We start from the raw sequence: 13702 nt of genomic DNA, 5'->3' as shown, positions 1-13702 counted from the left end.
AAACATTAAGCAGAGTAAGATCAGAACATTAAGCACAAGAACTATAAAATATTACCTGAAAATATGTGTCGTTTGGCACAATAGATGTACCATCGAAGAAAACCCGGAACGCTGCACTGTTTACTTCAGCAGCAATCTTCATAATCAGCCCAAACATCTTTTTATCCCAAAAGGGAGATAATCTATTAGTTGGATTTGGGACCAAGAAGACGTGGCCATATTCAACAGGATACGCCTTCAGGAAAAGGATGCCCATCAGAAATGAGAAAGCATGATGCAGATGGCAACTAACACTTATATTTATGTTAACATTCACAGAGGGTGGTGTGGGGTAATGGGTAATTTGAAGGTACGTACATTTGCAATCAGCATTACTCCACCGTTTGGGGGTGTAGTCAAAGGAACAACCTCCGGTACATTCTTTTCTCCTTCCTCAATGCACAAAAGCAATTCCCCGCAGCTTTTAGTAGAACTTAGCTTCGAGCATCCAAAAGGATGACTGAACTTGCCATATTCGTTGAGCAAAAATGAATTCCACTTATCATTCATCTGAATAACAAAATCCCTTTCACCTTCAATGACCTGTAAAACCATTCAAAACCATTTATTCCAGTAGAGCTCAGGGTTTCATTAACAGGTTGACGCTTGCTAAATTCTTTGAAAGGGAAATACATTAGTTTAACAAATGCTATGTCTGGCAGAAAATAATTGTTTGTTGGTTCAATACACTTCTAGCATTGTGACATTCCTCGATAAGCTTAAATTTCTGCCACCTAGGATGGAATAGTGATGGATAACAGGACAAGTGCCAGCCAATAGTATTTTATTAAATCTTTCCCACTCCCTCCTCTCCTATTTCCTGCTGCTATGTTTCCCAACATCCTCATTCCTTGAAGTACCACCCATAGCCATCACCATTGCAGCACAGAAAGAATCAGGCTGTTATCACGAGGTCAACAACAATGCAAGAAGCGGGAATCTGAACAATAGTGGAGCTTCTGCCAAGGTAAGGTTGCACGAATATTTACGGACTATCATGCCACTCTGCATTTTATTCGTGGATACCGCGGAGGAGAAGAGGTGAAGTATACAACTATACTATAAGTGTGAAACTGTAAATTAGCACTAATGCTCAAACAGAAACTTAAATATAGTATGTGGCAATTTTTGTGTGGCTAATTTCACCTCTCTGGCTCATATGATGATGTTGTATTTTTAGTTTGCATATCAGAATCTGATGTGTACATGCTGAAACATGTATAGAGTTAATATTCCCAACCACGGAAGAATTAGGGAAAATCAAGAAGCACCTTAAGTTTGCAAGCAGTAACATCATATGCCAACTGGCCCTCACGGGAATTATTCTCCCACTGGCGGAAACAGAAATCATCAATTACAAATGCTGCCACAATAACTCATAAAAAAATTGTGAACTCTCGGGTAACACAAACCTGAGACAGAATGATTGTATCAAGTAAACTTGGGCTGCCTTGATCAGCACATGCGGAGCTTTTGAGAGCATCAAGTTCACGTTGTTCTGTACCTAGACGGTAAAGATGTATCTTCACACCTGAACATCAAAGAGAAATTTCTGACTATTACAGTGCTACAATCATATATAACTGAACGTGTGTTATTATTTCAAAGGACCAACAGCAAACACATGGATAAATTTTGTGAAAAAAGTTAATGTGCTTGTGTACAATTATCTAGGAATACTTTGCTATTCCATACTGCAATTGAGAATCAAGCAGGCACACATCATGAATCAAAACTGTAATATAGCTATCTAACACAACATCATACAGAGTTTAAATACGTTGAAGAATAGCGGATAAGTTCACATGCACTAGTTAATCCTTCTTGGAGTACTCTAGTGTTTCCGGTGCCACAATACTATTTTATTTTTGGTGGCAGACCAGTGTAGAGGATAATTACATTTTTAGACAGGCGTAACAATCAAATAGACAGTTATAGGATTAAATAGTATTTTAGACAGTCTTTCCTAAATGAGAGAACCATTACAAAGTTCAAATAACTATCGCTTACCTTCAAACTGATCCAGAGGAGTGTTCTTGCCATGGAAAGAATAGTCACCGTCTAACTTGGTGGCTGACACCATACTTACAACGCTTAATATATGCACTACTAACTGAACTAACTACAATGCTAGAAGCCTACTTCAGACTTGTGCAGCACCACCACCAGCAAGGTAGGTCAGATCGGAAGGATGCCCCCCTGCAGACGGGAGGGCACCGCGGCCACCGTGGAAAGAAGGCGATGCAAGAAGGAACTTAGGAAAGCGATGGACACATTGTCTTCCCCTTCTCGGTGTTACGCGGGGTCCTTTCCTTAGAGCCGTGGCTGATCTCCTGAAGCCAGCCCTGCCGGACTAGCTACCCACCTCTGCAGGATCAACTTTGGTTCTTTTTCTAGGAGCTCCTGACAGGTTCTTCTGTCGTAAAATGCAGTCTTTCTGCAGGAAAATCTGTACATGGAAAAGCTTTAGCTGATAGATCGAACCATTAACTGATGCTTCAAAGGAGCATATATAATTTAGTCTTTTGCAGGACAATCTGAACATGAGCAAAGCTTTAGCAGCTAATAGATCGAAATGTTAACTTAGGTCTTAAAAGACAAGTAATCTGGAATTGCAAGCATTTCATACAAGCACATGATATTCTAATACCACAAAGATTCTCTCCAGGACCATACTCCCACTTATGAGCGAACTAGATAATGCATTTCGTATGCTGTACACCGTGTAACCAAACGAAAAGAAAACAGTTTCCCCCCTACATTCTCTTGAACAGAAGCAATTTCGAGCAACCAAAACCCCGAATCGGGCAAAAGAATGCAAGAATTTCGCGCACCCATCAGCGATTCCAACTGTCCTGTCGCAAGTCGTACCAATTGCGCCCGCGACGAAGAAATCGAGGTAAAAGCTAGCGGATTGCGATCTCGCGGACAACAGGATATAAGAATCGTGGATTAAAAAGGGGATGGATCGATCGGTCGGTACCAGGGGGAGGCGCTCGCTCGATCGGGTGCGCCCGTCCGTCCGGCGAAGAAGAGGAAAACAGGCGAAGGAGAGAGACGTTTGCGTTCTGGGTGCTGCAGACGACTGCGCCAGGAAAAGTTGAGGAAAATAGGCGCTTGGCTTCTCTCCCCTCCTTCCCCTTCTCCATTTGCCACATTTTTTCAGTAAAATAATATTGTACAAGTGGATACCTATTGTTTGGATGAATTTTGGTTAAACATCCATGGATTTTATAAGATCTTGTCCAAACACAAAGGAATGGAAAATAAGAGGAAACCACTTTTTTTTGTTAGGACAAATGATTTGATCGATCTGCAAAGTGTGCCAAAAAAACATAAGCTTTTGCATAATTAATCGTTTTACATGTAGTAAATGTTTTCTTCGTTTGACAAGGATAAAGGAAAAAAATTGTATCCACATTGTCGACAACTGCAAAGTGTGGTGTCCTTTTCGTTATGTAAATATCTACTTAAGATTTAATAAAAGAACTGTTGTTTCCCCCCAACAAAAAAATTTCTTAAGTTTAGATATAAGGACACTCAATTTTTTTTTTCTTATATGCTACAAGATGGATTCTTTTTTAAAAAAATAGCATGCACATGCATAATACTCAAATATCTTTGCATGTCACATTTTTATGGGAACATTGAGAGCTTGCGGTGTAATTCTAGGCAGGACGGATTGCGCTTGATAGCCAAATCGCAATGGGGGGAGGGAGTCACATTGTGCCCTATTTTGTGTGCTTTTTTTTTACTCTTCACCCTTTGATTTTCAAAGTGAATGCGTCATGGTGCTTTTGTGTAAGTTTTCTTAATGGAAAAAAAAAGTCTTCACGGAATGTTGTCAAATTAAATCAAAAAAATTGTTGTTGTGCGGAATGTGTTTGTTGACTAGTGCATTTATAAGCAGGGTAGAAAGGCAAATGGAAAAAATCTCAGAACATTCATCAAGTTTATCTGTGGTGGATTTATATTCATGCCTTCATGAGTTTACACATCCTCCTTATTGAGATGATGAGTTCATATTTGGAAGTGCATCATACATCCTACTGGCTCATGGGCCCGTATGAGTGTCTTGTGCCATACGTTGCCAAGGACTAAAATAAAACATGCCACAATTTTTGTCAAATACTTCCATTAACTAGTTGGCAGTAATACAATTTCTAGTGCTTTTCAATTCAAAAACGATGGAGTACAAAAACTGCACTAGTTACAATTTACAAATACATAATTAGTGTAATACAAACTAGGACTTAAACAGTCACCAACAATACAATCTAGGGATACAACATGCTGCACCTTCTGCATGCAAAGAAACAATCACCCAATTTTCTCAAAAAAGAGAGAAACACTACACCCACAAGTCATCCTAAAAGCTATAAGGCACACACAAATAAACCCTACAGGTTGCTATTGCCAACTACTAACTGCACACTATACAAATGAAGCCTAAAAAAGAACCTCGGTCACACTAGCAAATGAATCATGCTGTCTACCACTGACTGCATCTAACTCTCTAAGTTAACAACTTTGTTTCCTCCTAGTAAGTCCCTGCAAAAACTGACTGTGACTGCCCAAAACTATTCTCAGGATCATGTCCAAGTCAAATGTATACACGGATAGTGTTGTTAATATTTCAGCAGAGTGTTACATTGCTAAACACTTTCTCCTTTCAACACCTTCTGCACTAGATTCAGAATCTCTGTGACCTGAAGGAATCATGAAAAACAATTATGAACCGTACAACCTTGACCGCAAGAAGGTTACATGTACAAAAAAAAATACATAACTGGCATCATGGAAATTTATGGAGTAACTCTCTTACCCCAGGATAGTGCTTCAGAACAGGAGAATAATGGTCAAGTGCTATATAGATTTTACCAAGAACACTTAAAAGGGTGTCGACCTCATCGCCAAGTATATCAACCTGAACCACATTAGAAAATAAGCTATGAATTATGTCACTACAGATAAAAAAAATAGATACTTAGCAAAACAAGAAGTCTCATTGAGATTGAGATGACCGCAAAAAATTACATCTTATCTGGATTCCAGATTTGCCTTTTTTGTTTGGGTGGAGTGCAAAATTAACAAGCTTCATGTATTTCTCTACCAGAAATGGGTATGTTATTTATCATTTTCACCTTTCTTCTTTTTCATCAGTCCCAAGTTTGAAAATTGCTTGGAATTTTGTTCGACATTGTCACCTTAGAAAACTCAAACCAGCCGAAAGCAAAATGAAGCAACGCAAAGAAGGCTAACCTCTGCTTCTGCTTTCCTGAGATTCGAGCATTTAATCTCAAGTATTTGTTTATACCAGAATTCCTTCTTCTTTAATACAGAAACTTGCTGCACCAGTGGGTTGAACTGACACATTATACTAGTCAACCTGCAGAAATGTTTAAAAATTAACTATCGACCAATGCATTTGGAAACATGAACTAGACAAACTGCAAGTTGCTCCACTTCTGTAACATGCACATGTTTAGAATTTAGAATAGTGAGTGAACTTGCTTGGCAAGTGTGGCTCTAATTGAATAAACAGCAACAGCAAAGTGGGAAGGGATGTCAATCCGCACCTAATTTCACTTTGCTTCATACTTTGTGCTATTCTGCTTTCAAAATCACTGTACGCTTTAGACAACTTCTCCATGCTAAGAAGGTCAAATTCTAGGTGTCCTTCATGACCGTCGACGCACGACGCCGATGTTCTCTTCATTTCCCGGATAGTAGCATCAAGTGAGGCATTCTGTTCTTTTGCTTCCTCCAAAGCAACAGACATGGAATTCAAGCTCTCAGTCAGCCCACATATCTCTTCCTTGCAGACATTGATCTGCTGCAGAGCCTCACACAAACAGCTCTTCATTGAACTCGACTCGCTTCTGAACTCCAAGATAAGTAGCTCCTGTTCGCAAACTTTCTCCCTGTACATCATAAGCTCGTCGTTGACCAAGTCGAATTCCTCGTGGTGCTGAACCAGCGTTGATCCTACTATAGACACAAGCTGGTCGTTCTCATACTTGAGCTTTTGCCTGTCTCTAGACATGGCGCGTAGCAGCTCTTCTTTTTCCATGATCAGCTCTTGGAGCAAGCACTCCTCCTGGTTCCCATCGTCAATCTGTTTTTCATAATTACCAAATACTTCTCTTAACACGGACAGTTCCAGTAGATCTTTCAAGTGGCTCTCGATCTTTAGATCGTCAAGCTCACCGCAGAGCTTCTGAATTTGATTCGAAAGTTTCGACTCGGACAGCGAGTGTCCCGCTACTTGTAAACAGAGCTCCTTAGCATCCTTTCTTTTATCTGCCAGCAAACCTCGGAGACGCTCATTCTCATCCAGCAGAGAAGCAATTCTGTCCTTTAGTCTGCACAGCTCACCATCCTCATCGTAATCAAAACAATTATTAAGTCCCTCTTTCCTGGATACAATGCCATCCATTTTCGAGATAGTCTGAAGCAACTTGGATTTAATGGACTCAAGCTCCCTCTCTTTCCTTAGAGGCAGGGCAGCTCCATCTTTCGCCCTCTTGAGCCTGAACAGCTCCTCGGTCTTCTTCTGCATTTCGGACTCATGCTCCCTTCGCAGCTTCAGCCACTCCGACTTGAGAAAACCGTTGATCTCATCGCCGCCCATGTGCTTCAGGAGCGAGAAGTCCGGGATGTAGTGCACGGCCTCGTTCGTCTGTGCCACGACAGGAGGCTCGCCGTCATCTTTCACGCTGGGGTCCGAAGCTGCTGCCACAATGTTGGTGAGTTCGTCTCGCAGCGTGGCGATCTCGGAAACGTTGTCCTTCCAGTTCTTGCTCAGCGTGATGATGTGGTTTCGGTTGTCGCAGAGCTTCGTCTCGAACTGGCGGTGTAGGTTGCTGATGTAGCCCTGGATCATGATGCCGGAGAGCTCTTGCTGCAGCTCGTGCTCCAGCTGCTGCAGAAAGATAACAAAAACCATTGAAGTTAGTCTACAGTGTATATCAGACAAGACAATCAAAAAGTCTTTTCTATCTAATATAATAATTACATAAATCGAAGGATTGTTCTACTGCCAGGCAAGGCAAAATGCAGCCCTCCAGCCAACATTCCGGGATTGGACTGAAAAACGCGCAGTCGACCCAGACGCAGAGGCTCTGTTAAACATTTGCAGTCAAACTGTTCGTAAGTTTGAAGTCAAACTTGTTGGATGATTTTATTTGCTTTTTTACTACTTATTCATTGTCTTTCTGTTTGTAATTGCAACTGCCTGCAGAATCTATCCACACTTTCGAGTCCCGAGCACGTTAATTGATCCCTAATTATCCGCTCAATAATTAGACCGAACATGGGCTGAATTAAACTAAGGAAACCCGCTTCATTGACTGAAGAAGCGAGGAGCGGAAAGGAATGTTCGGTGTTCTTTCCCCGAAGGGGATGAAAACTAAAAAAGAGAAGGTTGGTGTTGAGGAACTCACGGGTTCTGCCGCCGCCGCCGCCGCCGCCATGTGTTGTCCCCGGCGGCAAGAGCAGGAAAGAAGCCAACGGACGGAGCCGCCTCCCGGAGACTCGCTCCGTGTATCAATTTTCTTTCCCCTTGGCTTCTTCAGGGGCGGGAAACGAAAACGAAAAACCAAAAGAGGGCGCGCGGGGTGGAGCAGAGCGATGTCGAGAGAGAGGGAGAGAGAGACGCAGCACAGCAGCAGTGCGCTGCGCCGCGCCGCGCCGCGGCCTTTCCAGCAAAGGCGGCTGCTTTCTCTCTGGGCTGTCCCGTCCCGTCGCGCTCCTCCGTTGGTGGAGAGGGAGAGGAGGGGAGCGGTTGCCAGTTGGAAAGGAATACAGAAAAATCAGCGGAAACTGCAGAGAGAGGGAGATGGGGGTGGTGGTTGTTGCTGGCTGATGGGTCAGGGCGGTGACGCCGACGGGGTTTCCGTCGGGGAAGAGGAGCCAGGGGACGCGCCGTTGGCCGTTGGTGCTGGTCGCTGTCTTGCTTCGCCTGTCCACTCACGGGTCGCCCGCTCCACTGCTTTCTTCATTTTCGAGTGCACAAACTGAGACAAAAAAAAAATCGAAATTAAAAGCCATGTTTGTTTGGAACTCGACGAAAATTGGATCCATCCACCAGACATGTATTGGCCTTTTTAAATCGGACCACGGATATAATTCAACCTTGCTACTTGTAATGTTCGTTTGGGTCCGGAGGCTGTCCCAACGGCCCTACCAAAAAATCATATATTTCAAGCAGAGGCTAGAAGGCCATTGCATAGACACAAAATAAAAACGAAAACACAATGTATTGAGAAGACAATATATTTTTTATATATTCCAAGCATAGGCAATCGACTTGGACGTACGAAGATCTCATTCAACATAGCTTAGCAAACCTGACGAAAAATTAGCTATTTACTTAATTTCCCTGCATAATGTACCGTGATTATTAAGCTAACGATTCTATTGAGCATCCACATCATAGACATGGAAGAGTTATGCGACGGCTCACACCCCGGGTTACATAAAACAAGACGTATAAATTTATTTAAAAGTCAAACTATGCAAAGTTTGATCAAGTTTTGAGAAAAAACTGTAAACCTCTACAATGTCAAACCACCCTTTTTAGAGGTGTCATGAAATTTATTTGCATACTATCGCTATATAGTGCTTCCTCCTTGCCAAAATATAGTGTATAATTATTTCTGACGAAAGTTAAACTACGCTAATTTTGACTAAGTTTATTGAGAAAATTATCTACATCTATAATGTCTAATGTATATAGCATATTAAAATATACTTTACGATGAGTATGATAATATTGATTTGAGATTCTAAATGTTGATTTTTTTGGTAAAAACTTAGTCGAAGTTTACACGGTTCTACTTTGAAAAAAAAAATATGCACTAGAATTTTGTATAGAGGGAATAACACATTTGTTGACATTTTTTCTACAAATTGATTAAACTTTTCACTATTTGACTTTTAACTAAATTTGTACGTCTTGTTTCGCGAAGCAAAGGCAGTATTCAGTTAGTGCCATGTCTCAAGGGTTCATGTTTATTTACTTCTCAAATTATGTCAGAAACACCATTAGGGTTATATTAGGTGGTAGACATTTTGCAATAAACTATTCAATAATCCAAATCCAAGCAGCTGAAGATGGTGTAGTCGATCGCCACAGCTTCAACCTAGGATTCTTCAAGTTGAGTGAGGACTCCTTTTCGTTCGATTGATTGGTCATGGTCAGTCACTTTGGTGCGTTAACTTAATTTATGCTCACCAGTCCAAGCTGTCCAACGCCACACCAGCAATGGCAAACTGCAGAGGCGAAGCGAGAGGAGGGTGGCCGGGTGGGGTACTCGGGTGGCCACAGCGTTGGAATACACGCTAGGTATTCCATGACGGCGGTTGTTGGTTTGTCGGGGACGTCACCGCCGAAATGCAGGAGAGAGCGCCGTTGGCAGTCGCTGTCTTGCACTCTTGCTTTGTCTACTCACCCGCTCAAGTCACGGGTCGCCCGCTCCGCTGCTTTCGGATTCGGGGCAACCCAGTTCGCGATAGACTTTTTTTTTAGATGTTCGCGATAGACCTTGCTACTGGGTAGCACGTGTCAAAGTTTTTCTCTCCTTCGACTATTTGAACGCACGAGGTTGCGTTGACCCGTAGACAAACGAAAACCATGGTCCAGTAGTACTCTTTCATGTCTAATTACTTACTTACTAGTAGGCTTTGGCGCGGCGGCACGCCGCGCCCGTGGCGGCATTTTTTGTGTATTACAGAGAATGCACTAAACATCCGTATTTGGCCGTTTGCTCTAAATGATGAAAATATGCGGTAAATATGTTAAATTGCGAAGTTATTTTTGTGATAGAAGCTGTGGCGAAAAATTACCGCGAGAGGGGGAAAAAACACTGTGCCCGTGGCGGCTTTTTTTGAGTTTTATTTTTATTTTGAAAATGCACTAAATATCCGTATTTGGCCATTTGCTCTAAACGTCGCGAATGTTCGAAAAATATATTAAATTGCCGATTTTTTTTGTATATTTATGAAAATGCACTAAACGTCAGCATTTGGACGTTTGCTCTAAATGACGTAAATATGAGGTAAATATGTTAAACTGGCAAAGCTTTTTTGTGTTAGAAGTTGTGGCGAAAAATTACCGCGAGAGGGGAAAAAACGCCGTGCACGTGGCAACATTTTTTGAGATTTTTTATTTTGAAAACGCACTAAATATCTGTATTTGGTTGTTTTCTCTAAATATCGCGCGAACGTTCGGAAAATATATTAAGTTGTCAAACTTTTTTTTGTCGGAAGTTCCGTCGAAAAATTACCGCGAGAGAGGGAAAAACGAAATTTTTCAACACTGTTCATGGTCACCGGCACTGTACATGAGTACTGTTCAGCCACCGACATTGTTCACCAACACTGTTCATCGCGAGACACTATTCAACAACTGTTGTTGTAGCAGTCTGCCTACATGTCGCGTCCTAATTGGCAAAAAATAACACATGAACAGTGCCATGTGACGTTGAGCTGCTCATATGCTGAGAAATCAGCCAGCCTTTATATAGGTATCGTTTGCTCTAAATGACGTAAATATGCGGTAAATATGTTAAATTGGCAAAGCTTTTTTGTGTTAGAAGTTGTGGCGAAAAATTACCACGAGAGGGTAAAAAACGCCGTGCGCGTGGCAACATTTTTTGAGATTTTTTATTTTGAAAATGCACTAAATATCTGTATTTGGTTGTTTTCTCTAAATGTCGCGAACGTTCAGAAAATATATTAAGTTGTCAAACTTTTTTTGTCGGAAGTTGCGTCAAAAAATTACCGCGAGAGAGGGAAAAACGACAATTTTCAAACACTGTTCATGGTCACCGGCACTGTACATGAGTACTGTTCAGCCACCGGCACTGTTCACCAACACTGTTCATCGCGAGACACTATTCAACAATTGTTGTTGTAGCAGTCTGCCTACATGTCGTGTTCTAATTGGTAAAAAATAGCACATGAACAGTGCCATGTGACGTTGAGCTGCTCATAGGCTGAGAAATCAGCCAGCCTTTATATAGGTATCTACTTGTTAGAGATTTAGGCGAAATAAATCTTAGAATCTGTATAGAGTCATTATATCTGCTACTACTAGTAGTAATTTAGATCGAAGGAAGTATTTCTTTTTTAAAAAAAGCACCATACACAATAATATTTTATTCACCAAAACACTTTCAACTCACTAAAGATGATGCCCTCGCATGAGGGCCCACCATTCTAGTTGTAAAACATAGATGACTTTTTAAAGACTCTCGAGCCAATGAAATTTTGACTTTACTATGAAACCCCTTAGGTGATTATTTGACATGATCATTTGTTGTTTTATTTTGGGTGTACTCCCTTACATGTTTATACACCAGTAGTCAACAGCTTGTCGACATGTTGGCGTGGATCCGTGAGAAAAATGTTTAATAAACGAAGTTATGAAACATCTGTATCTTTGCACTCAAATTAGAAATGTAGTTTTCTTGCGAGCCAACCTGCGATTAGATTTTTAGTAGGGTGGTTTTACCTGCAGCTCATCGTCAACGCATTAACTACCACAGATTTTTAGTAGGGAGTTTTAGGCAGGTTGATTGTTTTTGTTGACAACTACCACATTACTGCTAGGAAAGTAGTGTCCATCTTAGCATTAGTTCCTTAAATGGTATCACTACAGGAATGGGGCTATATGCCGAGGGCCGGGAACCCTCGGCGTAGGCTGCTTTGGCCGTCGGCGTAGGCTACGCCGAGGGCCGCCCTCGGCATAGCTCCTCGGCGTATAACTCCCTCGGCAAAGGCACTGTCGCCGTCGGCATAGCCCGGCCCTCGGCGTAGCACGCTACGCCGACGGCAAAACCCTCGGCATAGACTTTTAAAAAATTCAAAATTTTCTTTTCCAAAAAAATTCAAAAACAAATTTCGAAAAAAAAAATATTTTTTTTCTATATGCCGACGGCAAAACCCTAGGCATAGACTTTTAAATTTTTTAAAATTTTAATTTCTTTTACACATTTTTTTTCTTTTTTTTTCTTACTAGTTTATCTTTCACCCAATACACTTTTAATTCTAACTACACTTAATCTTAGATCAAATTACAATCATGGTTAAACTTCTCAGTCGGTCACCCATCCTCACACTACTCCAGCCTCAGCACGCTTAACTTCTTGGTTCCATTCTGATGGGCTTCCATTATAGAATTGACACCTCTTGCTGATAATAATAGCATATCAACCCTATTAACCTTTCGACCGTGATGCACACATCTTTATTTTTGAATCTCAAACAATTACTTAAGTAGATAACAATGAATATATAACTAATAACTATATTGAGATCAAATAACAATAAAATTATTTTATTTTTTGGTCTTTTTTCTATTTAATATGGATTAATTAATATCTTTAAATCGGAAAATCAAAATTCCACAAATAATATGTCTAAATCGATCAGAAAAATGAGAGGAATCTAAATATAACATCCATATCATCATTGGAATCCAACTATGACGCCCAAATTGCCATCTGGCCAAAACGGCCCCCTCGGGAGATGCGAAATGGCCGTATCGGGCGGGCTGGTGCACCGTTCGCCAACACGCTAAACGGACAAAAAATAGCACATAAAGTGATGTGTTATAGACCTAAAAACATTTTTTCGAAATTTATTGAGCGACGGAAAGTGTACCCCTAGTTTAAATCCGGTCAGTTTCCAGCGGATTCGGCGGGACACCGCAGGAAGCTGCAGGAATTCCCAGATAGCTAGCGTGTAGATATGGCATGTGATATGTGGTGCGAAGGCGGTGTCCTACCACTACGCGGAGGTCTCGCGCAATACTAAAATGTGTCCCATGTAGCTGCTTCATAAAAATACCGTTTTGGCACCCCGAAAATGAAAAAACCATCGCCCATGGGTCGGATTGGAAATCCGCTCCCGGGGCCTTGCTTCCCATCCCAGGGACCACGCACGTGCAAAATATGGCCTCGTTCCGACAAACTATGTGGTGTCACGGACCCTTTCCTACTCATTTACCCTAAAAGCCATAGAACTCCGGACGTGATAGCCCTGTTTGTGAAGGGTTTTCCAAATTAATTGCCGTATCCTAATTCCGACTTTTGGAGTGGTTACTAGGACACATAAAATGACGCCATGCGGTGATACGCGTAGATGCACACGTCCGTTGGGAACCCCAAGTGGAAGGTATGATGCGTATAGAAGCAAGTTTCCCTCAGTATGAAACCAAGGTTTAATCGAACCAGTAGGAGCCAAGAAGCACGTTGAAGGTTGATGATCGCGAAATGTGATGCGGCGCAACACCAGGGATTCCGGCGCCAACGCGGAACCCTGCACAACACAACCCAAGTACTTTGTCCCAACGAAACAGTGAGGTTGTCAATCTCACCGAGCTTGCTCGTAACAAAGGATTAAACGTATCGAGTGGAAGATGTTTGCAAAGAAAACAAGTAAAACACAATTGCGATAGATTGTATGCTATGTAAAGAATAGGACCGGGGTCCACGGTTCACTAGAGGTGTCTCTCCCATAAGATAAGCATGTTGGGTGAACAAATTACGATCGGGCAATTGACAAATAGAGAAAGGCATAACAATGCATATACATGATATGATAAATATAGTGAGATTTAATTGGGCATTACGACAAAGTACATAGACCGCCATCC

The 13702-nt window shown here is 41.6% G+C and overlaps 2 protein-coding genes across 2 annotated transcripts; both read right to left on the bottom strand.

Moving 5' to 3' along the window:
- Window positions 1-71: 71 nt before the first annotated feature.
- Window positions 72-3133, bottom strand: LOC124653772 (GDP-L-galactose phosphorylase 1-like; the record flags this gene model as incomplete). The annotated part of the gene is given in 6 exon segments (XM_047192838.1): window positions 72-235; window positions 358-582; window positions 1311-1370; window positions 1452-1570; window positions 2050-2488; window positions 3023-3133. Coding segments are annotated over 5 exon segments (641 nt in total), but the record flags the coding sequence as incomplete, so codon positions are not given.
- Window positions 3134-4834: 1701 nt separating this feature from the next.
- Window positions 4835-7655, bottom strand: LOC124657018 (WPP domain-associated protein-like). Its single transcript, XM_047195649.1, has 4 exons — window positions 7485-7655; window positions 5619-6964; window positions 5302-5428; window positions 4835-4966 (listed from the first exon to the last, which is right to left on the bottom strand). Exons 1-4 carry the CDS (start codon window positions 7512-7514, stop codon window positions 4835-4837), a joined length of 1635 nt encoding a protein of 544 aa, XP_047051605.1. The 5' UTR covers window positions 7515-7655.
- Window positions 7656-13702: the final 6047 nt, after the last annotated feature.

Source organism: Lolium rigidum, chromosome 5 (assembly GCF_022539505.1).
Source record: "Lolium rigidum isolate FL_2022 chromosome 5, APGP_CSIRO_Lrig_0.1, whole genome shotgun sequence".
In the NCBI taxonomy this organism is placed as follows: Eukaryota; Viridiplantae; Streptophyta; class Magnoliopsida; order Poales; family Poaceae; genus Lolium; species Lolium rigidum.
Note: the sequence above shows the minus strand (reverse complement) of the source record. Positions and strands in the feature narration are given on the sequence as shown.

Bases quoted from the DNA above. Each gene is read 5' to 3' on its own strand.
- LOC124657018 (XM_047195649.1), bottom strand. From the start codon at position 7,514: ATGGCGGCGGCGGCGGCGGCGGCAGAACCC. The intron at 6,965-7,484 runs GTGAGTTCCTCA...ATCTTTCTGCAG, and splicing joins CGGCGGCGGCGGCAGAACCC to CAGCTGGAGCACGAGCTGCA. The intron at 4,967-5,301 runs GTTAGCCTTCTT...AATGTGGTTCAG, and splicing joins TCAGGAAAGCAGAAGCAGAG to GTTGATATACTTGGCGATGA.